This window comes from Thamnophis elegans, chromosome 6 (assembly GCF_009769535.1).
Source record: "Thamnophis elegans isolate rThaEle1 chromosome 6, rThaEle1.pri, whole genome shotgun sequence".
Classification (NCBI taxonomy): Eukaryota; Metazoa; Chordata; class Lepidosauria; order Squamata; family Colubridae; genus Thamnophis; species Thamnophis elegans.
In genome coordinates, this window is record NC_045546.1 from 217,188 (window position 1) to 241,183 (window position 23,996).

General features: G+C 58.4%; 3 protein-coding genes across 3 annotated transcripts in view; 2 read left to right on the plus strand and 1 right to left on the minus strand.

Annotated features, from left to right (window-relative positions):
- Positions 1 to 10,812: 10,812 nt before the first annotated feature.
- LOC116510183 (amyloid-beta A4 precursor protein-binding family B member 1-like) lies at positions 10,813 to 13,721 on the plus strand. Its single transcript, XM_032219653.1, is given in 7 exon segments — positions 10,813 to 11,016; positions 12,490 to 12,584; positions 12,975 to 13,201; positions 13,203 to 13,393; positions 13,395 to 13,443; positions 13,445 to 13,543; positions 13,545 to 13,721. Coding segments are annotated over 6 exon segments (828 nt in total). The 5' UTR covers positions 10,813 to 11,016; positions 12,490 to 12,499.
- A 1,723-nt stretch (positions 13,722 to 15,444) lies between these two features.
- Positions 15,445 to 22,689, plus strand: LOC116509993 (amyloid-beta A4 precursor protein-binding family B member 1-like). The gene is given in 16 exon segments (XM_032219312.1): positions 15,445 to 15,540; positions 16,683 to 16,739; positions 16,821 to 16,901; positions 17,293 to 17,356; positions 17,689 to 17,800; positions 17,803 to 17,822; positions 17,973 to 18,033; positions 18,036 to 18,093; positions 18,895 to 19,009; positions 20,438 to 20,522; positions 21,011 to 21,094; positions 21,642 to 21,757; positions 21,869 to 22,045; positions 22,294 to 22,351; positions 22,354 to 22,392; positions 22,395 to 22,689. Coding segments are annotated over 12 exon segments (1,107 nt in total). The 5' UTR covers positions 15,445 to 15,540; positions 16,683 to 16,739; positions 16,821 to 16,901; positions 17,293 to 17,356; positions 17,689 to 17,721; the 3' UTR covers positions 22,610 to 22,689.
- A 546-nt stretch (positions 22,690 to 23,235) lies between these two features.
- SMPD1 (sphingomyelin phosphodiesterase 1) overlaps positions 23,236 to 23,996 on the minus strand; it is a 33,943-nt gene continuing 33,182 nt past the window's right edge. Inside the window, 1 exon segment of the mRNA XM_032219654.1 lies at positions 23,236 to 23,995. Coding sequence (XP_032075545.1) covers positions 23,751 to 23,995 — 245 coding nt within the window. The 3' untranslated portion in view covers positions 23,236 to 23,750.

Genomic DNA, 23,996 nt, shown 5'->3' on the forward strand with positions numbered 1-23,996 from the left:
CAGATTTGCTGAAGGCTTAGACGCTGACATTTATCAACAATGTGTCAATCGTAACCTGCCGAGGCGTTTAATCACTTGGTTTGAACATGCTGCTGACGCTGAGCTTGACTTAATTCGTCTGCGTTATGCCACTGAAGAAAAAAGGAAGCGAAAGGAAAGAGCTGCCAAGTCCCTCCCCCCTCCTACTACTCAAGCGCTTTCCAGACGCCGAGGCGACGCGAGGGAGCCCCCTTCTGGCTCCTCCAGACCTTTAACATGTTTTCGCTGTGGGAAGCTTGGGCATACGGCCCCCCTCTGTCGGGCGAAATCACCCCTCTCTGCCCAACCCCCTCCCAGACGTGAGGAGAAACCTGCCAGAGGCTCTGAAAAGAAAAAGAAGGAAACGGCTTTCACTGGGGAAACCAACCCCCCTCCTCTTCCCCAACCTTTGAAGGATGACGCGGATGCTAACTCCTCTTCTTCTGATGACTCAGATGACGACACTTCACCTCACTGGGTGAGTTCAAACAAGGGGCCCCTTCTACTCCCTATTGAATTAAAAGTTCCTCCTGAGGGGACACCTGCCACCCTCCTAGCATTACTGGATTCCGGCTGTTCCCGGTCCATGATCAACCCAGCCATGGTTGAGAAATTAGGCCTCAAATTGCGCACTTTGAAAACCCCTATTGTTTTTTGCCAGATAGACGGATCGGTTGCGGGGGGGGGGCCCGCCCATTTTTTTACTGAGCCTTTGGAAATGAAAATGGGTACCCACACTGAATTAATCTCTTTTGTGGTCGCACCTGGCATGGACAGACCACTTATCTTGGGCATCCCGTGGCTCCGGAAGTGGAACCCTCACATAAATTGGCGGACAGGCCGCTTGCGTATTCGCTCCAAAGTGCCTCCAGTGGGGGAGGGCTCTCCAAACCAACCTGACATCACTAACGTTCCTGAAGTAGCCGCTAGGGGGCAGGAGAGGATTGCAGGAGAGGAGAAAATTCCGAAAGAATATTTGGATCTTAAGGAAGTCTTCAGCGAGCAATCTTCGGACATTCTGCCCCCCCACAGGCCTACTGACTGCTCCATTGACATTTTGCCCGGGGTCAAACTCCCAAAACCCCGCATTTACTCCATGTCACCCAGGGAAATGGAGGAGATGCGTTCTTTCATTGACAAAAATTTGAAACGTGGTTTCATTGAACCGGCCCGACCCAAGGTGGCGGCCCCTGTGCTGTTTCGTGAGAAGAAAGATGGGTCTCTTCGTTTATGTTGTGACTTTCGGAACCTTAACGCCATATGTTCTCAAAACCTCTACCCACTCCCATTGATGAAGGACTTATTGGCGCAACTGGGGAAGGGCCGCATCTTCACAAAATTGGACCTGCGTGAAGCGTACTATAGGGTTCGCATTAAGGAGGGGGACGAATGGAAGACCGCCTTTAACTGCCCTCTTGGTTGTTTCCAGTTCCGGGTCATGCCTTTTGGCCTACAGGGGGCTCCTGCTGTATTCATGCAGTTTATTAATGAGATCCTGCACGATCATCTCTATAAGGGCGTTATCGTATATCTGGACGATATCCTCATTTATACTCGCTCTCACGACCACCACGTCAATCTGGTGCGCACTGTTTTGAAAAAAACTCCGTGCAGCCAACTTGTATGCCAAATTGTCTAAGTGTGAGTTTCACCAAACTACTATTGACTATCTGGGCTACCGTATCTCCCCTCATGGAGTTGAAATGGACCCTGAGAAGGTAAAGGCCGTCACTGAATGGGACGCTCCCAAAACTCGTAAACAACTGCAACAATTTTTGGGTTTCGCTAATTTCTACCGTCAATTTATTCCCTCTTTTGCCGACATTGCTCTCCCTATTACTAATTTGCTCAAACTAAAGGCGACCCAAAACCTAAACCCAGTAAGCCTTTGGACTGGACCATGGAATGCCAGGCGGCGTTCGAAAAGCTTAAACGCCTTTTTGCCGCTGAACCAGTTCTTAAACATCCTGACCTCAACCAACCCTTCGTTGTCCAAGCTGATGCCAGTGATGTCGCAGTTGGGGCTGTTCTGCTACAAGCCAATGACCAGGGTACCTTACAGCCTTGCGCGTACACCTCACGTAAACTCACTGACACGGAACGACGCTGGGCGGTCTGGGAGAAAGAGCCGTTTGCAGTTCGTTGGGCCCTCGCTACTTGGCGCCACTTCCTTGAAGGCTCTAAACACCCTTTTGAGGTGTGGACTGACCACAAAAATTTGGAGGCGTTGCGCACGCCTCGCCGTCTCTCCCCAAAGCAAATGCGTTGGGCCCAATATTTTAACCGTTTCAATTTCACTCTGAAGTATATCCCGGGTGGAAAGAATTTCATGGCCGATGCTTTGTCCCGGTTACCTCAGTATAATTGTTCCAAGCTGAGTATCGTCCAACCGCTCTTGGCGGCTCCGGTGCTCACACATCACCAGACCAAGGCCCAAAAGGACGTGCCTCACGACCTGCTTTCTGACCTCAAAGCAGCTCTCCCTCAAGACGACTGGTTCCTGAACCATCGGGACGAATGCACCATGAGAGACGATCTACCGTGGATTGGAGCTAAATTATACATCCCTGCTTCCTTACGTCTTATGGTCCTTCGTCGCGCTCATGACTCCAGGATGGCGGGTCATTTTGGCTTCGTGAAAACTTTGCACCTCGTGAAGAGACAATTCTGGTGGCCCTCTTTAAAAAAGGACATTGAACTTTATGTCTCCAGTTGCCCGGTTTGCGCTACCGCCAAAAAACCTCCGGGGAAACCACACGGACTTCTACAGTCCGTCGCCCGCCCCATTGCCCCGTGGAAGGAAATTTCTATGGACTTTATTGTGGACCTTCCCGAGAGCCAGGGGCACACGGTTATCTGGGTGGTTACTGATTTGTTCTCCAAGCAAGTTCACTTCGTGCCGTGCCACAAGATTCCTTCCGCCAAGGCCTTGGCTAAGCTCTTCCTTTCCCACATATACCGCTTGCATGGCGTTCCCGACCGTATTATCTCCGATCGTGGAGTCCAATTCACATCCAAGTTTTGGAAGGAGTTCCTCACGCGTATTGGCTCCGCCCAGGGCCTTAGCTCCGCCTACCATCCTCAGACTAATGGCGGCTGTGAACGTACTAATTCCGTCCTTGAACAATATTTACGTTGTTTCATCAATTATCAACAGGACGATTGGGTGGACTTGTTACCACACGCTGAAGTGGCCTATAACAATTCGGTTCACTCCAGCACTGGGTTCACCCCTTTCAGGGTCGTTTATGGCCATGATTTTGTTCCTATCCCCGAACTACCTGCGGCCCAGCCTCAGGTTCCTTCCGTGGCGGACTGGAGTGAACGTCTCAGTCGCCTTTGGCCCCTCACTCGTTCCACCTTGAACGCGGCCCACAAGGCGCATAAGAAGCAGGCTGATAGGAAACGCTCTCAGCCTTATGAGTACCACGTTGGTGATTTAGTGTATTTGTCTACGAAATTCTTGCATACCACACAAAAGTCTAAGAAATTGGGTCCCAAGTATGTTGGCCCTTTCCCGATTTTGAAAGTTATCAATCCTGTTTCGGTTCGTTTGCAATTGCCCAAACATCTTAATCGGATCCATCCGGTATTCCATATCAACCTCATCAAGCCGGTGCGGGTGTCTGACCTGCGGCCCGCAGATGACCCTCCGCCTGCTCCGTTGCTTGTTGATGGGGAACGTCATTTTGAAGTCCGGGACATTCTGGATTCCCGCAGGCACCGCAATCGCATCCAATACCTTGTGGCTTGGAAACATTTTCCCCCCTCCCACACGGAATGGGTTGATAAGTCCCACGTTCATGCTCCCCGCTTGCTTCGGAAATTTTATGCTGCTTATCCCGACAAGCCTTGACTTTTCTCCTTTCCCTCTCTTGTTTCTTTGTTGTTTGTCTGTTTTGTTCGGTGTTGTCTGTTTTGTTTGTTTTTTCTTCCAGGCCTGACAGCCTTTTTCCGGGGGACGGCCGGATGTCAGCTTCTGCTTTGCTGCTGCTTCAGCTGCCATGAAACGGGAGGGGGGGGGCGTGTATGTGGGAGGGTTTTAATTGATGTGCTGGAGGTCTGCTGCAGGAATGTTCTAGGATGTTCCAGTCGTTGGGGTTTACGCATGCGTACGTGTTTCCCGCCTGCATCAACGGCCTACACATTCCATCTTCGGCCTGTCTTTTTGAAGTTATCTCACACCTGACATTTGAAGGACTTATGATTGGACTGGAGCTTTGATCCTAAGGGGGGGAACGGGCTTTGCCATATATCAATTGCTTTCGCGCCATATTATTCAGATCTTGCTTCACTACTGCTCGCTTACCATTTATAATTAGTAAAAGTACTTTGGATTTCCAACCCATGGAGTCTCTTGGTCTTCTTTCCTAATTATGGAGTGGAGTGGGGCGTGACAGCTGCCATCCCTCAGAGATGGTGTAGTAGGGTCTCCTGCTTGGGTGGTGGGGGTTGGACTAGATGACCTCCAAGGTCCCTTCCATTCAGAATAACAGAGTTGGAATGGACCTTGTAGGTCCTCTAGTCCAGCGGTTCTTAACCCTTTTGAAAGAATCGCCCCCTTGAGCCATTGAGGAAGTTATCACTGTCCCCCTCCCTCAACATAACCTCTCAATCACAACACAGGGAAATAATTCTCCAATTTATGCAAACACATTTTTTGTTTTCTTAAAATTGTCATCAGGATGTATCAATGTAAATAATTTATTTCAAGTCTTTTTCCCATATCTCAACTGTGTGAAAAATTCTGATGCCACCCATCACTTTACTCCCAAACTTCGTGATACAGTATTTCATTATTATCTTATTTATTCAAGACACTAAATGCAACGACCACTGAAAACAAAATTCAATTGCAAGAAAATGAAATGCCTGAAAAAACCAGTAACATTTAATGATTTAATTACAAGTGAATTTTAAGACTCAAAAAGAAATATAAAAAGGGCATTAGAACAAACCGCAATGCAGGAACTAAGAATTTCAAAATGAAAACTCTTAAACTAAATTAATATTTGAGGAAAATATATATTCATGCACGCTGTAAAAAGGGTTAAAAAGACACAGAGATTTTTTTTTACAGAAGGAAGCAACAAAAATCAGAGCGACAAATTTAATGCCTTAAACTGAAGAAATATATATATCTACACAAAAGTTTACACGAAGAAAATTGAAACCATAAAACCGAGAAAATATAATATCAAACTGGATGCTAAAAAAGTACAATACAAAGAGACACACAAAATGTTTTACAGAGCAGAACAAGAATTCGAAACGAAGCCGAAAACTCAAACTGGAACATGAAATCCAATGCAAGCAAATACAACTATAAGAGCTGAGACAATTATTAACGAAGAAAATGTATGTACAGAAAAAGAAAAAAAAGAGAACATCAATGGCTGCCTTGAGCTTGGTGAGCTGACGCCAATTTCTTGATGTCTGGAACCATTTTTGCTAATCTCATTCTTAAATCGCCGCGCTCAGTGATCTTCAACATGTTCCTCGACTTAGAAAGGATCTGTTGGACGGCGCTGGAGCCCCTCTCCACTAAGTAAGTGGAAGGAAAGGCTAAAGTTAAGCAACTTAACTTCCTCCCACAATATTGGGTGAGTCTTCCTCATTTTCACCCAAAAAGCTTCGCAGCCGTAACTCTGAAAATGCGATTGGGCTTCACAGTCGTATTTCAGATCCGTCAGTGGCTCTTGCAGTTTGGGATGAAGTTATGCAAAGTCTGCTGTGAAAGGATTTAGCACCCAAGTGGGCACTTCCAGATTTATCAGATCCTAGAATCTGGTTTCCGTATCTTCTTTTAGTTGCTCTACATGGGGCAGCCCTTGAAGAGCAATTCTTAGCGGACAAAATTGCTCGGTTTCGGTCGGACTTGGACTCCACCCCTGCAGCTCCAGCCGAGGCACAGGAGGATCAATTTGAACAACTCTGGGTTGAGTTTCAAGACGTTACCCCCGGGGATGTGGACAAGGCCATGAGGGCTGTAAGTACCTCCACCTGTGTACTGGATCCGTGTCCCTCATGGTTAGTTACTAACTGCAGTGAGGTGACACGAGGCTGGATCCAGGCGGTTGTCACCGCCTCACTTCGGGAGGGGAACTTCCCCGCCGCACTGAAAGCGGCGGTGGTGAGACCCCTCCTGAAGAAGCCATCTTTGGATCCAGCTATCCTTAATAATTATCGTCCAGTCTCCAACCTCCCCTTTCTGGGGAAGGTTGTTGAGAAGGTGGTGGCCTTCCAGCTCCAGCGGTCCTTGGAGGAAGCAAACTATCTAGACCCCTTCCAGTCAGGCTTCAGACCCGGTTACAGCACAGAAACCGCTTTGGTCGCATTGACCGATGATCTCTGGAGGGCCAGAGATGGAGGACATTCCTCCATCCTGGTTCTCCTCGACCTCTCAGCGGCTTTCGATACCATCGACCATGGTATCCTTCTGCGACGACTGCGGGAGGTGGGAGTGGGAGGCGCCGTGTTGCGGTGGTTCTCCTCCTACCTCTCGGACAGGTCGCAGTCGGTGTTAGTGGGGGGGCAGAGATCGTCCCCTAGGCCCCTAACTTATGGGGTGCCTCAGGGCTCGGTCTTATCCCCCCCTACTATTCAACATCTACATGAAACCGCTGGGTGAGATCATTCGCAGGCACGGGATTAGATACCATCAATATGCGGACGATACTCAACTGTATCTGTCCGCCCCGTGCCAACTCAATGAAGCGGCAGACGTGATGAACCGCGGCCTCGAAGCTGTTATGGACTGGATGAGGGTTAACAAGCTCGTGCTCAACCCAGAAAAGACCGAGTGGCTGTTGTGTTTCCCTCCCAGAGATTCGACCAATATTCCATCACTCAGGCTGGGGGGTCAAATTCTACACCCTCAGAGAGGGTTCGCAACTTGGGAGTCCTCCTGGACTCACAGCTATCGTTTGACCACCATTTAATGGCTGTGACCAGGGGGGCATTCGCCCAGGTTCGCCTGGTGCGCCAGTTGCGACCCTACCTGAATCGGGAGGCTCTCACAACAGTCACCCGGGCCCTTGTGACCTCTAGGCTGGAATACTGCAACGTGCTCTACATGGGGCTGCCCTTGAAGAGCATCCGGCGACTTCAGCTAGTACAGAATGCGGCCGCGCGAGTGATTGTGGGTGCACCTCGGTTCACCCGCATAACACCTATCCTCCGCGAGCTGCGCTGGCTACCTGTCGATCTCCGGATGCGCTTCAAGGTGCTATTAGTCACCCATAAAGCCCTACATGGCAGTGGATCTGGATACTTGAGAGACCGCCTTCTGCCAATTACATCCCTGCGACCAATAAGATCACATAGATTAGGCCTCCTCCGTATACCATCGGCCAGCCAGTGTCGGCTGGCAACTACAAGGAGGAGGGCCTTCTCAGTAGTAGCCCCGACCCTTTGGAACGAGCTCCCCGTAGAGATTCGCACCCTCGCCACCGTCCAGGCCTTCCGCACAGCCTTGAAGAACTGGCTCGCCCGTCAGGCCTGGGGACAAGGATAATTCCCCTCCCGAATGATGAATGTATGTTGTTTATTATTTTATTATATGTCTTATCTTAATGTCTGTATCTCCCCTTCCCCTATTTTATGTGAGCCGCCCTGAGTCCCCTCAGGGAAAAGGGCGGCCTACAAATATTAATAAATCTCTAAATCTCTAAATCTCTAAATCTCTAAATTTGGAGACTTCAGCTTGTCCAGAATGCAGCTGCACGAGCGATCGTGGGTGCACCTCGGTTCACCCATGTACACCTATCCTCCGCGAGCTGCACTGGCTGCCTATTGGTCTCCGGATACGCTTCAAGGCGCTAGTCGTCACTTATAAAGCCCTTCATGGTATTGGACCTGGGTACTTGAGAGACCGCCTGCTGCCAATCACCTCCAATAGACCGATTAGATCCCACAGATTAGGCCTCCTCCGAATTCCATCCGCCGGCCAGTGTCGACTGGCGACTACCCGGAGGAGGGCCTTCTCTGTGGCTGCTCCGACCCTCTGGAACGAAGCTCCCCGTGGAGATTCGAACCCTCACCACCCTCCAGGCCTTCCGCAAAGCCCTTAAAACCTGGCTGTTCCGACAGGCCTGGGGCTAAAGAGCTTTTGCCCCCCTCCTCGAATGGTATGACTGTTGTATGTTTTTAAATTATGCATTATTATGCTTTGTTTTTTTTAATTTCTTTTTGTCTGTATTCCCCTTCCCTGGTTGAGTTGTGAGCCGCCCTGAGTCCCCTTCGGGGGAAAAGGCAGCATATAAATGAAATAAACTGAACTGAACTGAACTAGTTGCTTCAAGTGGCAGCAAAAAACGTCCCAATCTTCTGCTTGGAGTTGATGTTCTTTACCAAGGCTCGGGAACTGATACAGCTCCTGGAGACTCATATTGCTTGCAAGGAGGTCCAATTTGGAAATAAATGAGCAGATTACTCCTTTGGCCTTAAGAAAATTGATTTTATCTCCTTGCAGCTTTACATTCACTTCATTCAGCTTGTCAAAAACATCAGTGAGATAAGCTGCATCCAGACATCGAAGTTTAAGAGAACTGCTTAGACTTGGATCAATGAAATTCGACGACTGTGTCAAAAAGTTGGTGGAATCGCCACAAACACTTTCCATTTGAAAGCCACCTTGCTTCGGTGTTCAAAAGGAAATGTTCAAACTCCTCGTCATTTTAAAAGTCGGTTGTTCAAGTCATTCGACTTAATTTTATTCACAGCGTTAATGACGTAACGTATAGACTCGTGCAAATGGCCACTCAAATTTTTGAGACAAGGTGCTGTCTATGAACGACGCAATGCACAGTCGTAACTCCAGGTACAACCTATTTTAGATAAGCTTGAAATCCGCGATATCATCCAACCACGGATGCAGCTGCGTTGGTTGCACATGCCACGCCGTTTGTCAAAGAGATGTTTTTCTCATTAAAAAACTCTTCAACTTTTTGAAATATCAAAGAACCTTTTGTGTCGGTGGCTAAATTTCGAGCAAATAACATTTCTTCCCCAATCTCTTCATTTACGTTGATGAAATGGACGGAAGCCAATTAAACAAGGCTTCATTTTCACGAATCGTTGACTCATCAGCCTGCATCACGAATTCTGTACTTTCAAGGTGCCAATAAGCTTTCTTTCCACTTCAGCAGCCATTTCATCAAAAAAATTTTTTTGATACGGTGTCATTGCTCAAAGGAATCGATTGCGTGAAAGTGCTTGCGCTGGGCCCCAACATGGTGGCAACAATCTCTTTCACCGCTGGTAAAAATCAGCGTTTCTCCGATAGTGTGAGGTTTGCCACATTTTGCTATCAACAAAGATACTTCATAGGAACAAACGAGCCCCTTGTCGGCGTTGAGTGACGATTTTCCAAATAACTTCTCAACAGTGCTGCGACCCTCAAACTTGGCCTTTAAGGATTTGAAAAACAATAGCGGTTGTTGGCTTTATCCGAATGAATTCTTCCAAATGGTCTTCGATGAAAGGCTTCATCGCTTCATTTGAAAATGTTTTCTCCCAAAGAAGACAAAATGGAAACTGCACGTTGGAAGGAGATGGAATGAACCCCAATTTTAGGTATTCCGTCGAATATTGGCGATGCTTCCTCTTCTGGGCCATGTTGAGAGGTCTTCCAAATGAAAGGCACCAACTGCAAATTAAATTTTTGGCTGCACTGGAACCCTATAAAACACGCGTGGACGTCGATAACCTAGTTTCAACAGTTACGTTGACATTACAGCTGACACCACAGGGGCAGCCACTCAGCATGCGATGTTTCGAAAGAAGTGCTCACCATCACTGCATCACCACTCCATCACCACTGTATGGGTAGGGCGATAGAAGCTGCTGCACAACGCGCATGAAGATGAGCGATGCGTATTCACATATTTACAGAGTTCTGTACTGAAGCTAGCTGGAGGAACATTTTAAAACACAGTTCAATCCACTAATATCGAGCGATCTGACGTTTTGTACGACAGATATACAGCGGTTCACTGTACGAAAAAAGTATCAAACGTGTCCCCAAAACTTCTGGCTCCATCGCCCCCATATCACCCCACCTTCCGTTCCTTCGCCCCCCTTGTCACCCCTTTTCATTCCATTGCCCCCCTGAAAAATGAAAACGTCCCCTTGGGGGGCGATATCGCCCAGGTGAAGAACCGCTGATCTAGTCCAACCCCTGCTCAAGCATTTCCCACGAGGAGCCTCCAGCCTCTTCTTGAAAGCCTCCAGACTCTGCTCTTCGGAATGGGGGCTCTGGTGGCTCTTCTGGTACTTGAGGGGCTGCCACAGAGAAGAGGGGCTCGACCTGGTCTCCAAAGCACCTGGGGGAGGGACGGGAGGCAACGGGGAGGGGGGGAGATCATCAAAGACAAATCCAGCCTAGAAGGAAGGGGGACTTTCCTGACAGCGACGGTCCCTTCTTGGCCTAGGATTCTAAGGCCACAATCCCCCCCCCCCCCCGACTGGCACCTTCTCTCCTTGGTGCCCCCCACGGCTGCCCAGTTTGAGCCCAGGGCGCCTTCGGGGGATCTGGGGCCGCCTTTGGAAGATGAGCCCTGCCTGCAGCCCCTGCCTGCCCGGCCGAGAACCGGAGCCAGGCAGCTGGCAGGCAGGGGAAGCGGGCCGACGACGGTGGCTGGGCTGAGGTCGGCTCGTGCGGGCAAAGGAAGCAGGCGCCCTCTCCGGCCGCGCCCGTCCCGGACTGGGGAGCCGCCTTCGCCCGCCCGCAGCCCCCTCCCTGGCCGGCTTCTTGCCGGGCGCCCGGACCGCCTCCCTCCCTCCCTCCCTCCCGCGGAAGGTGCTGAGGACAGCGCCGCCTCCCTCCCCGCCGCCGCCTCCGGCCCTCCGCCTGCCGCCGCCGCCGCTCCCCCCGCCGGGCCAGCCGTCCCCGACCCCCTCCGGGGGGGCCGCTCGGTCTCGGAAGCGGAAAACGACGCCTCCCCCCCTCAGCCCCCCCCCCGCCATCTCCATCCTCCGAAAGCGTCGCTGCAGCTGCAGTACCCAGCGCGGGGCGGGCGGGCGGGCGGGCGGGCGGGGGCCGCGGGGTCTCCGGAGCGCCCGGCGAGGCGGAACCGGGTGCGGGCGGCCTGAGGCTGGAGCCCGTGGGGCGCGGGAGGGGCCGGGCAGGGCAACGGCCTCCCCGCCGGACCAAGCGAGCCGCGGCCAAAGCCTCCCCGCTGCCGCCCGGCCCCCTGCTCCCCCGGCCCTCCGCCGCAGAAGGGGGGGGGGGGCGGCCAGGAGGAGGCGGTGGGCGGAGAAGGCAAGGCGGCCGGGCCCCAGCTTGCGGCCGCGCTCTTGGCGACGCTGTCAGCGGTCGGGCGCAGGGCTCGGGGCCCCTTCAAGGCCGCAACGCAGGCTGGGGAGGGGAGGCCCGTGCGGAGGGCCAGGTGGGACAGGCAAGCGCCCCGGGCCCGTCCAGATGGCCTCTCTGAGCGCCAGGCCCCGGGGCGAAAGGGAGGCGGGAGAGTCAGGGAGGAAGCAGGAGCCCTTCCTGGGGGAGGGGGCTGCAGACCCTCCCGGGGCTCAAGGAAGTGGAACCCCCCCCCACCTGGAATGGATTGCGAGGGAGCCAGAGGGAGCCAAGGCGACCCAGATCAGCAAAGGGCTGGAGCTCCCTCCGTGGGTCCAGAATGGGCCGACTCACTCCGGGCCAACTCGCGCAATTGAACAATTTAATAATTTAAAATAATCAAAAAACATTTGAATTTTTGCCCTTCAATTTTCATTTTTCCATCCTTTTGCATCATTTCTTCAATGATTCTATTCCACCATTTCTTTCATATTCCTTTCATGTAAGTCTCGTCCCAGGGCAAGTTGCCAGGTGAGTCAGCCGCGGGAACTGTCCTAGAACCCCCCCCCCCCGTGGGTGCCAAGGGGGGGGGGGCTTCCGTCTCAAGTGCTCCCTGCTGCCTCTGGGCCGGAGAGGGAAGTCTGCTGAGAGCATCCTTGGCAGCATCTCCTGGCCCCAAAAAACGTCGGCTCGGCCCCTGGCAGGAGGGGGCCAGGGCTGGGCTGGGCTGGTGGGCCAGAGGGTGCTGCCACAGCCACTTACCTGGACTGCTCCCAAGAGAAGCAGAGCGCCCCAGGGAGGACTGACAGGCTCCCTGCTGCTTCCTTCCTAGGCTCCCAGCTGAAGGGGAGGAGGGCAAGGCCAGAGCAGCCCTCTGGTTCTGCTGAAGCCTCCCCCTCCCTCTCCCCCCCCCCCGGGCCCCTGTGGGCCATGGCAAGAGGCAAAATGGGCCTCACCTCACCCGGGAGGCTGCCCTTAAGGGTGGCACTTGGAGGCTCGGATTGGGTCCATCTCAGAGCTTCCCTCCAACCGCCAGGGGTGGGGAGCAAACGAGCCCTCCCCCACCAGCCCCCAGAGGAGACTCAGGAGAACAGAGCAGGGGGGGGGGGCCCTCTGGCTGGTCCTCTGCCCTGGGGCTGCCGGGGTGGACTGACCCCCTTGCCTCCCCCTGTTGCTCCCAGGAGCTGAATGTGGCCTGGCCTTCCTTGGACTTCCCCCCACCCGGGTTCCCCGGAGGCATGTAGCTACGCTCCTCTCCCTCCGGCCCAGATCGGTAAGCGCGGCTCAGGTCTTGCAGGAGTCAGGCCTTGACCTTGGGGGGCAGGAATGGGGGGCTTGTGAAGAGCAGCCCAGAGCTTTGGGCCAGCTGGTGCTGAGGATGGGATGGTCCTGAGGGGGTTCTCTGGGCCCCAGGACGCCTCCCTCCCGCCCCTCATCTTTGGCCGCTTTCCTTCCAGCAGCTGAAGGCCCAGCTGGGGCCACCCGAGGAGGAGTTTGGCTCCTTGCTCTCTACAGGGAGGGGGGGGGAGAGGCTACGCTGACCAATCGCAGCCAGCCATAATCAGGGCCCTGCTGGCCTAGGGGGACCCCTGCCCCCAAGGAGAGTGGTGAGGGGGCGCATGGGGGTTGCTCGCTCTCGTGACCGGCTGCTTCCGCCCGCCAGCCTTCCCCTGTTCCCAGCACCATGTCCACTCGCTGAGCAAGAGGAGCGGCCTGGCCAACGACAACGGCTGCCTGGGCCTGAGCCTGGCCTTGGTAGCCCCTCCGGGGGGGCCGGTCCTGCCACACAAGGGGCGCTGCGCCTACAGCTGCGGGGAGCTGCAGAGCATCTTGGGGCTGCCGCCCTCCGCGGAGGAGCCCTCCAACAGCAAATGGAGGAAGGAAGGGCAGAAACCAGCTGCGGCAGGCGGAGGAGCGTGGTCGCGACCAGAACCGCAACGAACTCAGCCTTCCCAGCAAGGAGCTGAGCACGCTGCTGGTCCCGCTGACGGGGCAGGAGGTCAAGGGCCCAGAGGCCGAGGAGGGAGTAGGAGGAGGAGAAGAAGAAGAAGAGGAGGAGGAGGAGGAGGAGGAGGAGGAGGAAGGCTCCACCCGTCCGGAGTGAGCCTGTGACTGAGTCGGAGCAGAGCTCATGAGTGGGCACTGCCTCGGGGGGAGCAAGGACGCAGCGCCAGCCTCCTCTTTGCCACCCGCAACAGCACCGCCAGCGACGAAGATTCCAGCTGGGCCACCCCTCAGCCAGGGCAGCCCCACCGGCAGCTCCCTGGATGAAGCCCGGTGGGTCCTGGGGGTGGGAAGCACAGCAAGGGCCATCCGTGACTTGCTGGGGGGGGGAACCCCCATGGCAGAGGCCACCTGCCTGGGCCAAGCAGAACCAGTGGCTGGGAGGGGGGTGGGCCATGCATGTTGAAACAGACCTTGGGAAATCTTCAGAGGGCAAGCGCAGAGGTTTCTGGGTTGGGGGGTGTGCTGGGCGCTTGGGGCTGCTTTCTAATATGCCCCCCCCCCCAGTCAGTTGGCAGCATTGCTCCTGCACTGGCTCAGCTAGGCTCCGAAGGCCCCCGGGGGAGCTGTGATGTCAGCACCCCCGCCCGTCGTCCCCAGGACTGCCCAGTGCCCAGCAACCATCCCTGGGATGCTGCTTCTGATCCTGCCCCCTGCAGCTGTGGCTGTCTCCAGCAGCCTCCCACAGGCGGGGGAGGCTTTCCACCCCCCCTGCTCTCGGCCCTGGGGGAGCCCAGCTGCTGCTGCTCGCCTTGCGCTGAGATGCACTTCGCCTTGGAGGAGGAAGGGGGGCTTGTCGGGCTGGACGGGGAGTGGGCTGAGCGATGTGGACTGGCGAGAGGCTGGTGGGCCCCGGGGCTGCAGGGGGGGGGGGAGGGCCAGGCCTGGGGCAGCTATTTAAATTATCCTGGGTTTAAGTCTGGAAGATTTATGTCAGGCTGGCAGGAACAGCTTCTGCTACAGGGCATGCATCCCCCCCACCCCCCTGTTGGCTGTGCTGCAGCAGCCCTTATTCCTGGGTGGGGAGGGGTGGGGAGGGGGTGCCAGTGGGCAGGGGGAGGGGCTAGGGGAGCTGGGGAGGCCGGAGGAAGGAGGCAGGGAGTATGGCGGGTGGGAGCGGGGTGAAAGGGAAATTAAGGATGAGATAATGCCATGACTGTACTTTTAATTTCTCTTTCTGTCTTATGCTGGGCGCAGAGAGGGGCAGGGGTCCTGAGGGGAGGTCCCATCAGCCACAGAATTGAGGAGGGGGCGCTTAGGGGCAAAACCCCTCTCTCCCTTTCTTGTGACTCTTGGCTGCAGCCCCTCTTGCTCTGGCTTGGCCCTCCCTCCCCCAGGGCTCTCAGCTGGCCTTGGCCTTTGGGGGGAGGGAGTGGGGCTCTTCTGCTGGGGTGGGGAGAGGGTGGCTAAGGAGGCCGGGGCTCTTCTCTGCCTGCCCCACTGCAGACCAGAGTTGCCCAAGAGGAGGCGGGAAGACTGGCGGGCTCCGGGGGGGCTTTGGGGCTCCGTGTGGAGAGATGGGCTTGGCGTGGGCAGCCAGGGGCCCCCTCCACCTGTGGGGATGGGACAGGGCTGGCAGGAGGAGTTGAGGGGACCCCTGCCTGCTTCCTCCCCAGCCGCCCTGGCTGATGGGCAGTTTGGGCTCCAGTAAGGCCGGAGGGGGTGGGGTGGGGGGTTTGGGGAAATAAGCACCGAGTCCATCATCCCCCCCTGCCTGGGGCAGCAGCGCCTGGAGAGCCTCGTGGCACAATTAAGCCCAGGCCTTGGATGGGGGCACGCAAGCATCTGCATGGGGCAGGGGGGGGGGCTGCCTGCCAAGGCGAGAAGCAGGAAGAGGGCCGGGGGGGGGGCAGGAGGGTCTTCCACGTCAGTCGAGGCTCCTTGCCGGGGAGGGGGCAGCGGAGGGGAGGGGGCTTAACATGTTTCTTCCCAGGCTGGGCTGAGCCTCCCCAGCCGCCTCCCTCCTGGGCTGGCAGGATTGGCTGCTTCCCAGCCCTGCCTGGGGGAGGCCTTTTCGGGGAGGCCAGAGCCGTCCAGGGACCCACCCGGCTCCTCCTCTTGGCAGAGTCCTTCTGGCTGTGCAACGCCCTGGAGACGACTCCGACCTCCCAGCCGGATGGATGAGGGTCCAGGACACCTCTGGCACCTACTACTGGCACATCCCCACCGGGACCACCCAATGGGAGCCCCCCTCGGCAGGAAACACCCCCACCCGGGAGACACAGGTGAGAGGCTGCGGGGGAGGGGCCCTCCTCGGACCCCTGGCCATGGGGGGGGCAGGGGTTGGACTGTCCTGCTGGGCCCCCTCAGATCTGAGGGACATCAAAGGAGCTGGGGATTTACTTACTTCGATTTTATTTTTATTTTAAATACAAAGCAGCAAACATCGGACAGTCCTTCCTCCTCCTCCTCCTTCCCCACAAACCCCTCCTCACCTTGCCAGGCGCATTGGGGGAGACACCCCGAGGCAGGACTAGAACTCCCAGTCTCCTGGTGATTGGCCCAAGTCACCCAGCTGGTTGGCTTTCATGCCTGAGGCGGGGCTAGGACTCCCAGTCGCCTGGTTTCCAGCCTGGGCTCCTGAGCCACCAGACCGAACCTTTGGCTCCGGGTCACAGCAGCAGCTGAAAGGTTACCCAGGACTGGTGCTCAGGAGGGCAGGACCGGGCACACCAGGCACAGGATGGCAGCTGCCGGGGGGTGCGTCTGTGTGAACCCAGCCAGGCCATGGCAGCCGGCACTTCCACTCTGTGGCCCCAGTCCAAGGAGGGCCCTGGCTGGCCCCTCTGCAAAGGGGGAGCCTCCGCACAGCTCCCTGCTCTGAGCAGCTGGTGTTTGTGTGTGTGGGTGTGCGCAGCTGGGAGCCTCTGGCGTTGCTCTTCCAAGGCACGCACACACACACACCGTCTCCCAAGGCCTCCGGCTGCATCCCCTCCCCCCAAGCGACTCTGGGTCTCGTGGTTGGCAGCTGTGGGGGGGGGCAGGAGGGTTTCCCTGGGACCCCCCTGCACAGTCGCTGTGGTTCCTGTAAGCCTGGAAGGTGGGAGATGCTCTTCCCCCTCACGGGGGTGGAGGTTGGGGGCGGCCCTTGTGCTCCTGGGGAGGCCTGGAGTGAGCATCCCCTCCCGTGGCAGCAACTCCCCTCTGCCCACACAGCTCTTTCCGGAAGGGAACGATGGGTCCTCTCCGGACCAGGCTGGGCATCCAGTGGACCCTCTGGGCTGGGCAGAGCGGAGCAGGAGCAGGGGGCTGCCAGAGGGCTTTCTTGGAAGCCGGAGGGGGGGCATTGGGGAAGGGCTGATGTGGGGAGCCTAGCAGGGACACAGCTGGGGGAGGGGTTCACTCTTCACCCCCACCTTCCCTGCAGCTCACCTGGATGGACTTTGGACAGACGGAGGCAGCTCCCGATCCAGACTTCTGGAAAGTGAGTCTGGGCCGGGGGGGGGGGGCGCAGGGGCAGGAGTGGTGGGTGGGGCGGCTGCTCCTAATGGCTTTGCTCCCCCAGGAGGTGCCGCCGGAGGGGGCAACCCCGACTCTCCGTGGATGAGGGGCCGCCCAGCTCAGCCTTGGCGTCTTCCGGCGTACGGTGAGTGTGTTTGGGGGGGGGGTTGTCCTGTGGCCCTGGGAGGGGCTCTCCCTCGGGGTCCGGCATAGTTCAGAGAGCCTGTGGAGGCCTAAGCGGAGATGGCCTCTGCCCGCCAACATCCCTGCACCAGAAGCCACCTGGCACCTCCCTTCAGGGCAGAGCAGGGAGGGAGGGAGGATGGGGAGAAGGGTTGGGGGGCACTGCCAGGCTGGGGGCCCACCCTGCCTCCAGGGCTCTTTCGGTCCCTCTTGGGGGCATCAGGTTGTGTCTGCACATCTGCCGCCTGTGGGGGGGTGTCTGGCCTGAGGCTCCTGGGTGTGGGTGGTCCCTGGGGGGCGGAGGGGGGCCGTGTCGAAGGGCAGCCCAACTGAGAGCCCCCTTTCTCCTCCAGATCTTCCCTGGAAGCCGGAGGGGAGGAAGCAGCCGGGCTGCTGGGACTTTCCCCGGGATCGAAGGTAAAGCTGCCCGGTGCCACGAGGTTGGCAGGCTCTCTTGGGCCACAGGCAGGGCGGCTTCTGAGCCCCTTGCAGGAGGAAGCCTCCCTCACCGCCCCCCAATTGTTGGGGATCCGAAGGCCTAGGGGAGCAGGAATTGGGCCGGGGCTCCACCCTCTGTGAGTGGCCTGAGTGGGGGAGGCTCCAGGGAGGGACACCCGGTGGTGCCCCCTCCTAGGCATCGCCCGGGCTGCCCCGGGTAACCCCGCTGCCACTTTCACCTGGGGGGGGGAGAGTTCCTCCTTGGGGAGAGCTTCCGCCCGGGACAGCCGTGTCTCCTCTGCTTCCCGCAGTGCTTCTCCGTCCACTCACTGGGCTGGGTGGAGATGGCCGAGGAGGAGTTGGCCCCCCGGAGCGCAATGGCCGTCAACAACTGCATCCGGCAGCTGGCCGGGCGGGAGCTGGCCCTGGGGGCTCCTGGGCGGAGGTGAGCGGCTGGCGGGGAGGGCAGGGAGCAGCCAGGCCTGGGGGGGGGCAGAGGCCGATGGGGAGCCTGGCCCGGCTGAGGGAGGGGAGCCCTGAGGGCCTGAGGGGGGTGGGGGACTGGCAGCTCTCCCCCTCCCTCCCTCCCCTGCAGGGCAAGGCCATGCTGCTGGTGCTGGAGGAGCGGCTGAAGCTGCTGGAGCCGCAGGAGCGGAGGAGCTGCACTGCCTGCCTATTTCGGCCATCTGGGTCTGGGTCGGGCGGGACAGTGGAAGGTAGGTGGCCGTGGTGCCAGGGGGCTGCTGGGGGGGCTTCCCTGGAGGATCCTTAGCCCAGGCCAGCTGACCCTCCTCCTGGGTGGGGCTGCTCCACAGGCCGGGGGCGGCTGAGCCCCCTGGGGAAGCGCGTGTCCCCCTTGAGGGGCATCTGGGGAAGCCCCAAGACCTCCTGCCTCTCAGGCTGGCCTGGCAGTGAGGCTGGGGTCTCCTCCCAGAGTCTGGGGGCTGTGCAGACCTGCAGTCCAAACCAGCCTGGACTTTTGCTCCCTCTGTGAGAGAGTCCCTCCCCCTCCAGTCTCGGGTGGGGTGGAGGCTCCCCATGGACGACACTGAATGAGGGGGGGGATCTTGTAGTAGCTCTGATGGCCGGATCTGATGGGCCAATCCAGGACCGAGGGGGGGGCAGCAGTTGGCCTCTATCTGGCGCCTTGCTGCTGCCACTGACTGGCTGCCCCCCCCCCCCCCGGGTCAGAGGAGAGCTGAGTGACTGATGGGTGCCTTCCTTGGGGCTCCTGGCGGCCCACAGGGGGGCTGACATAATCAGGGCAGTGGCGGGGGGGGGGGCGAGGCCCCCCTGCTAATCCTCTGGTGCCCCCCCTTCTCTTCCTTTGCTTCGCCCCGGGACCAGGGAGAGGTAAGCCCTGCACACCCCTCCCAGCCCCTCCGCTCAGCTTCCCCTGCTGGGAGGGACACCGGAATGGGCGCCCCCAGTGCCCGCTTGGCAGCCTCCCCACTTGCCAGCCGGAGGGGCTTTGCCCAGCGCTGACCTGGCACGCCGACCCTCTGCGTCCCCTGCAGGGCGTTTGCCTACGTGGCCCAAGACCAGCTGGCTCAGATGCTGAAGTGCCACGTCTTCTGGTGCGATGCCCCTGCCAAGAACATCGCCAGCAGCCTCCACGAAATCTGCTCCAAGGTCAGGGGCGCCCCTCCCCCACCGCCCCCCTTCATCGGGGGCCTTCTGGCCACTCGCCCCCTCCCTTCTGGCCCCTCCCTTCTGGCTCCTCCGCAGGGGGTCCTATGCAGCTCCTGGAAAGGGAGGCACGAGCGGAGGCCTCCCTCTGGGGCCAGGAACCGTCCTCAGACCCACTGCGTCCCCCCCCCCCCCAGTCCTAAGGCCATGGGGGAGAAGTTGCAGGATTGGCCCCCGGGGGTGACCTTTGAGTATTTGAGTATTTTATTAGGATTTATAGGCCGCCCTTTTCCCTGAGGGGACTCAGGGCGGCTTACAATCATTAGGGAGGGGGTGCAATTCAAAACAAACAATATGTGAACAAAATAAAGTAATAAAAACAAACTTGCATTCAACATTCAACACTCGGGTGGGGCAAATTAGAGACTTATCCCCAGGCCTGTTGGGATAGCCAGGTCTTAAGGGCTGCGCGGAAGGCCTGGACGGTGGTGAGGGTGCGTATCTCGACGGGGAGATCGTTCCACAGGGTCAGAGCTGCAACAGAAAAGGCTCTCCTCCGTGTAGTCGCCAGTCGACATTGACTGGCGGATGGGATTCGGAGGAGGCCCAGTCTGTGCGATCTTATCGGTCGGAGGGAGGTAATCGGCAGAAGGCGGTCTCTCAAGTACTCAGATCCACTACCATGAAGGGCTTTAAAGATGGTCAACAGCACCCTGAAGCGCACCCGGAGATCAACAGGTAGCCAGTGCAGCTCGCGGAGGATGGGTGTTATGTGGGCGAACCGTGGTGCGCCCACTATCACTCGCGCGGCCGCATTCTGAACTAACTGCAGCCGCCGGATGCACTTCAAGGGCAGCCCCATGTAGAGCACATTGCAGTATTCCAGCCTAGAGATCACAAGGGCTCGAGTGACTGTTGTGAGAGCCTCCCGATTCAGGTAGGGTCGTAACTGGCGGACCAGGCGAACCTGGGCAAATGCCCCCCTGGTCACAGCCGACAGATGATGGTCGAGAGTCAGCTGTGGATCCAGGAGGACTCCTAAGTTGCGGACCCTATCTGAGGGGTATAAAATTTGACCCCCCAGCCTGATAGATGGAACATTAGCCAAATTGTTGGGAGGGAAACACAACAGCCACTCGGTCTTGTCCGGGTTGAGTACCAGTTTGTTAGCGCTCATCCAGTTCTTAACGGCCTCAAGACCCTGGCTCATCACGTCCACCGCTTCATTGAGTTGGCACGGGGCGGACCGATACAATTGCGTATCGTCCGCGTATTGATGGTATTTTATCCCGTGCCTCCGAATGATCTCGCCCAGCGGTTTCATGTATATGTTAAATAGTAGGGGGGATAAGACCGAACCCTGCGGCACCCCATATTTTAGGGGCCTCAGGGACGATCTCTGCCCCCCGACCAACACCTCCTTTCCTCTAGATTGCGACAGAGCGGCACAGCGCCCAGAGTTCCCTCCGGGGCCTCTCCCTGGACCCTTCCAAGATGGTCGAAATCCCCTTCCAAGGTAGGGGAAGGGGAGGACGGGGAGGGCCAGGAAGGGGGGGGCTCTGTGTGGCAGCCCTCCCCTGGGGTGCAAAGCTCTCGTGTGGGGGGAGGGGGCCTGCACCCACCCTGGGGGTTTGGATGGGGGTGGAGCCCATGAAGGTTCAGGAAAGTCCTCGGCTTACAACCGTTGTTGAGCTTGGCAATTAAGGTTGTGTGAGTCATAGAGTGGGCCATCGTGCAACTGACCTGATTTTATGACTCATTGTGACAGCTGTAAAATGACCACAGGGGTCATTAAGTGGAGCCACTCGTCCCTCAAAGGAAGCGGCAGTTTTGCCCAAAGCAGAAAGGGGGGCCCTGGGTTCGAGGGCTGCTCCCAGAGAGCACTGGGGAGACCGGGGATGGGCGAAAGTGGGGGGAGGGGGTCTCATGATTTTGAACGGTCGCTAAGTCGTAAGTCAAGGACTCCCCGAGGTCTTTCCTTTGCTCCCCTTTTCTCTCCTCCAGTTGAGTTTCCAGCACCCAAAAGTGAATCGGTCCAGAAATTCCAGGTTTCCTACCTGGGGAGCATTTCCGTGGCCAAGCCCGTGGGTAAGAGTGGGTGGGGGGGGGGGACAGAGACCCCAAGAGGAGGAAGGGCAGCAGCAGCAGCCTTGACCGATTCCATCTTGACCCCCTCCTCTTCAGGCCCTTCCCAGCCCCTCCCCGTCTCTGCGTGCTCCTCAGCCCCTGGGCTGCCCCTCCCTTCCCCCCCCCTCCCTGCACAGGCCCCCTTGGCCAGGGGGGGGGGGCTTTCCTTCTGCTGCATTGGCCTCCACGAAATCTGCTCTCTGACCTCCGGCCTCGGCTTCCCCTAAGGCAGGAAGGCCAGCAGATCAGATCCCCTTTCTCCCCCGGAGATTGGAAGTCCTCCTTATGCAGCTCAGGGAGCGGAAAGAGCCCATGTGGGCAGCCTCCTTCCCATCCCCCCCCCGGGATCGGAGGCCCGCAGGGGGCCCCGGCCGGCCTCCTGGGTGGAGATGCTCTGCTGCTCCCTCGCCCGCAGCCATTCCCAGAAACCGGAACCATCGTCCTGGCTTAGCTGCTGCTGGGGCCTCCGAGGGCTTCATCACCCGCTTTGGCCCCTTTGCTTCCCCAGGCATGGAGGTCATCAACAGTGCCCTGGAGACGGCCCTGTCGTCCGGCAGCAAGGAGCAGTGGGCACCTGCCCAATTCAGCGTGGCACCAGCCACCCTCACCCTCACCCATCAGCAGGTGAGGAGGGCGTGCTTGGCGGGGGCAGCTGGGGACGAGGCCTTAAGAGCCAGGGATGGGAGCCCCCCCCCCGCTCTCTGTGGGTCTGTCCCGACTCCCGCCTTCCCGCAGACCGAGACCGTGCTGTGCGAGTGCCGCGTGCGCTTCCTCTCCTTCATGGGCATCGGGAAGGATGCCCGCTCCTTCGCCTTCATCATGGCTGCTGCCGCCGGCAGTTTCTCCTGCCACATGATCTGGTGCGAGCCCAACGCTGCGGGGCTGAGCGAAGCCGTCCAGGCTGCTTGCATGGTGAGTTCGAGGGGCTCCTGTCCCCCCCCCCCCGCTTGGCAGAGGCTCTGCCACGTTGCCAGCTCTCTGCAATCTGCTGACCGGCCATTCCTGCCCCCCCCCTCCCTGAGCAATCCATCCCACCGGTGCCTAACCTCCACCCCCCCCCTCGTCCATCCGTTCCCTGCTGTAGAAGGGCACTCACAGGGCATGGCTGGGGGATCCTGTGCCCTACGTGCCCCGTCACCCTCCTCATCCCTCCTTTCCAGCTCCGCTACCAGAAATGCTTGGACGCGCGGCCCCAGTCCACCGGCAGCTCCTGCCTTCCGGCCCTCCTGCCGACTCCGTGGCTCGCCGCGTGGGCTCCACGTCCGGAAGGGCATCCAGGCCCTGCTGGGGACCCTCCAACCCAAGCACCAGGGTCTCAGACGCCGTGAGCTCCAGGCAGGAGAAAGGGGCACCTGCCCACCCAGCCGGACCCTCCATGCCAGCCGTGCCCCTGGCCTCTGTCATCAGCCTCGCAGCGCCCAGCCTGCCCTCGTGCGCGGTGCGTGTGTTTCTGCATGGATGCCAGGGGTCTATTGACGAGGGCGGCGTGGATCTCCACGGGCGTCCACCTTCATGCCAGTGGGGGAGGAGAGGGAGGGAGGGCTCCTCTTTGGGCGGCTGCGGCTGCCCGGCCTGATCCCTCCCCCCTCCCCAAGCCCTGGAATCAGCTGCTGCCGAGGACCTTGCTGGCATCTGGCCTTGCGCGGGGGGGGGGGGGGGCTCAGGGCCCCAGCAACCCCCCCTTTGGCCCAGCAGCAGAGGGGGGGGGGAGCTGCTGCCTCTGCTGTTTGTCTTGTACTAACCCACCAATAAATTCTGTTCCCCCCCTCCCGTCCGTCCGTCTCTGGTGTGGTCTTGCGATGGAGGGAGGGGCTGCCAGCGTCCCTCTCCCTGCCCAAGAGGCTGCTGGAGTCCAGTCCTGGGGATGATGGGGGCCTGGCAGGGCACTGGGGGTCTGGGGTGCAGGGCAGCCTCCCCTCCCCCTCCCGGGATATGGCGCAGGAAAGGCAGAGCTCCCCCCTCCCTCCGGTCATCGGGAAGAGGCTGTGCCCTCTCTGCCTGTCCTCTGGGCTTGGGGGCAGCCAGCTGGTCACGCGTGGCCAGAGCATCCAGGCAAGCGGCTGATGTCTGCTGGGGGGGGGGGTGGCAAAAGAGGAGCCTTCTACCAGTGGAGGAAGCCATTTATTGCTGGGGGAAGGAGGAACTGAAGAGAAGGGGCGCCCCCTCCCATGCTGGCAGAGGATGGGCCGAAGAGTCTGAGAAGGGACCCTGCCCGCTTTTGCCTGGCGCCAGAGCAGCCCTGCAGAGGAGCCCTGGCAAGGGGGCCCCCAGCCGTCCGGCCTCTGCTCCTCCTCTGCGGATGGCACTTCATACATGGGGGCAGCAGGGGGGGCATGTCTTGCAGGCCTGCTTTCCATGCCCCCAAGGGTGGTGTGGTGGAGCAGGGGCGGAGGAGGAGAAGCTGCCAAGCAATGGGGGGCAGCAGCAGAGGCACAGGGCAGCCTGCCCCCCCCCATCTCTCAGAGTCTTGGGCCTTCTCCGCATCTGGGGGGTGCGGTGTGGAGGGCTGTGGGGCTTCTCTGGAACTCGAGCCCAAGGGAGCGCCGGAGCGAAGGGGCCCATGCCCACAGAGCCTGCCAGAGAGCAGGGCCACTCCGGGGCCTCGGCTTGGCCCCTGCTAGCAGAACCGCTGTTGCCGCCACCAGGCCTGGATTTCCGGGAAGGGCAGCTTGAGGGTCTGGCAGAGTTTGGGATCGGCTGCCCGGCCGGTGCGGAGCGCGCAGAGCGTGGCCTTCTTGCAGGCGTCCCCGCAGGGCTGGGCGGGCGGGTGGCCCTTGAACCGCAGGTACCAGAAGTGCTGGAAGAGCCGCTCGTCGGCCTGCAGGCGGTCGAGGAGCTGGTTCCAGTCCTGCGGGAAGGCCCG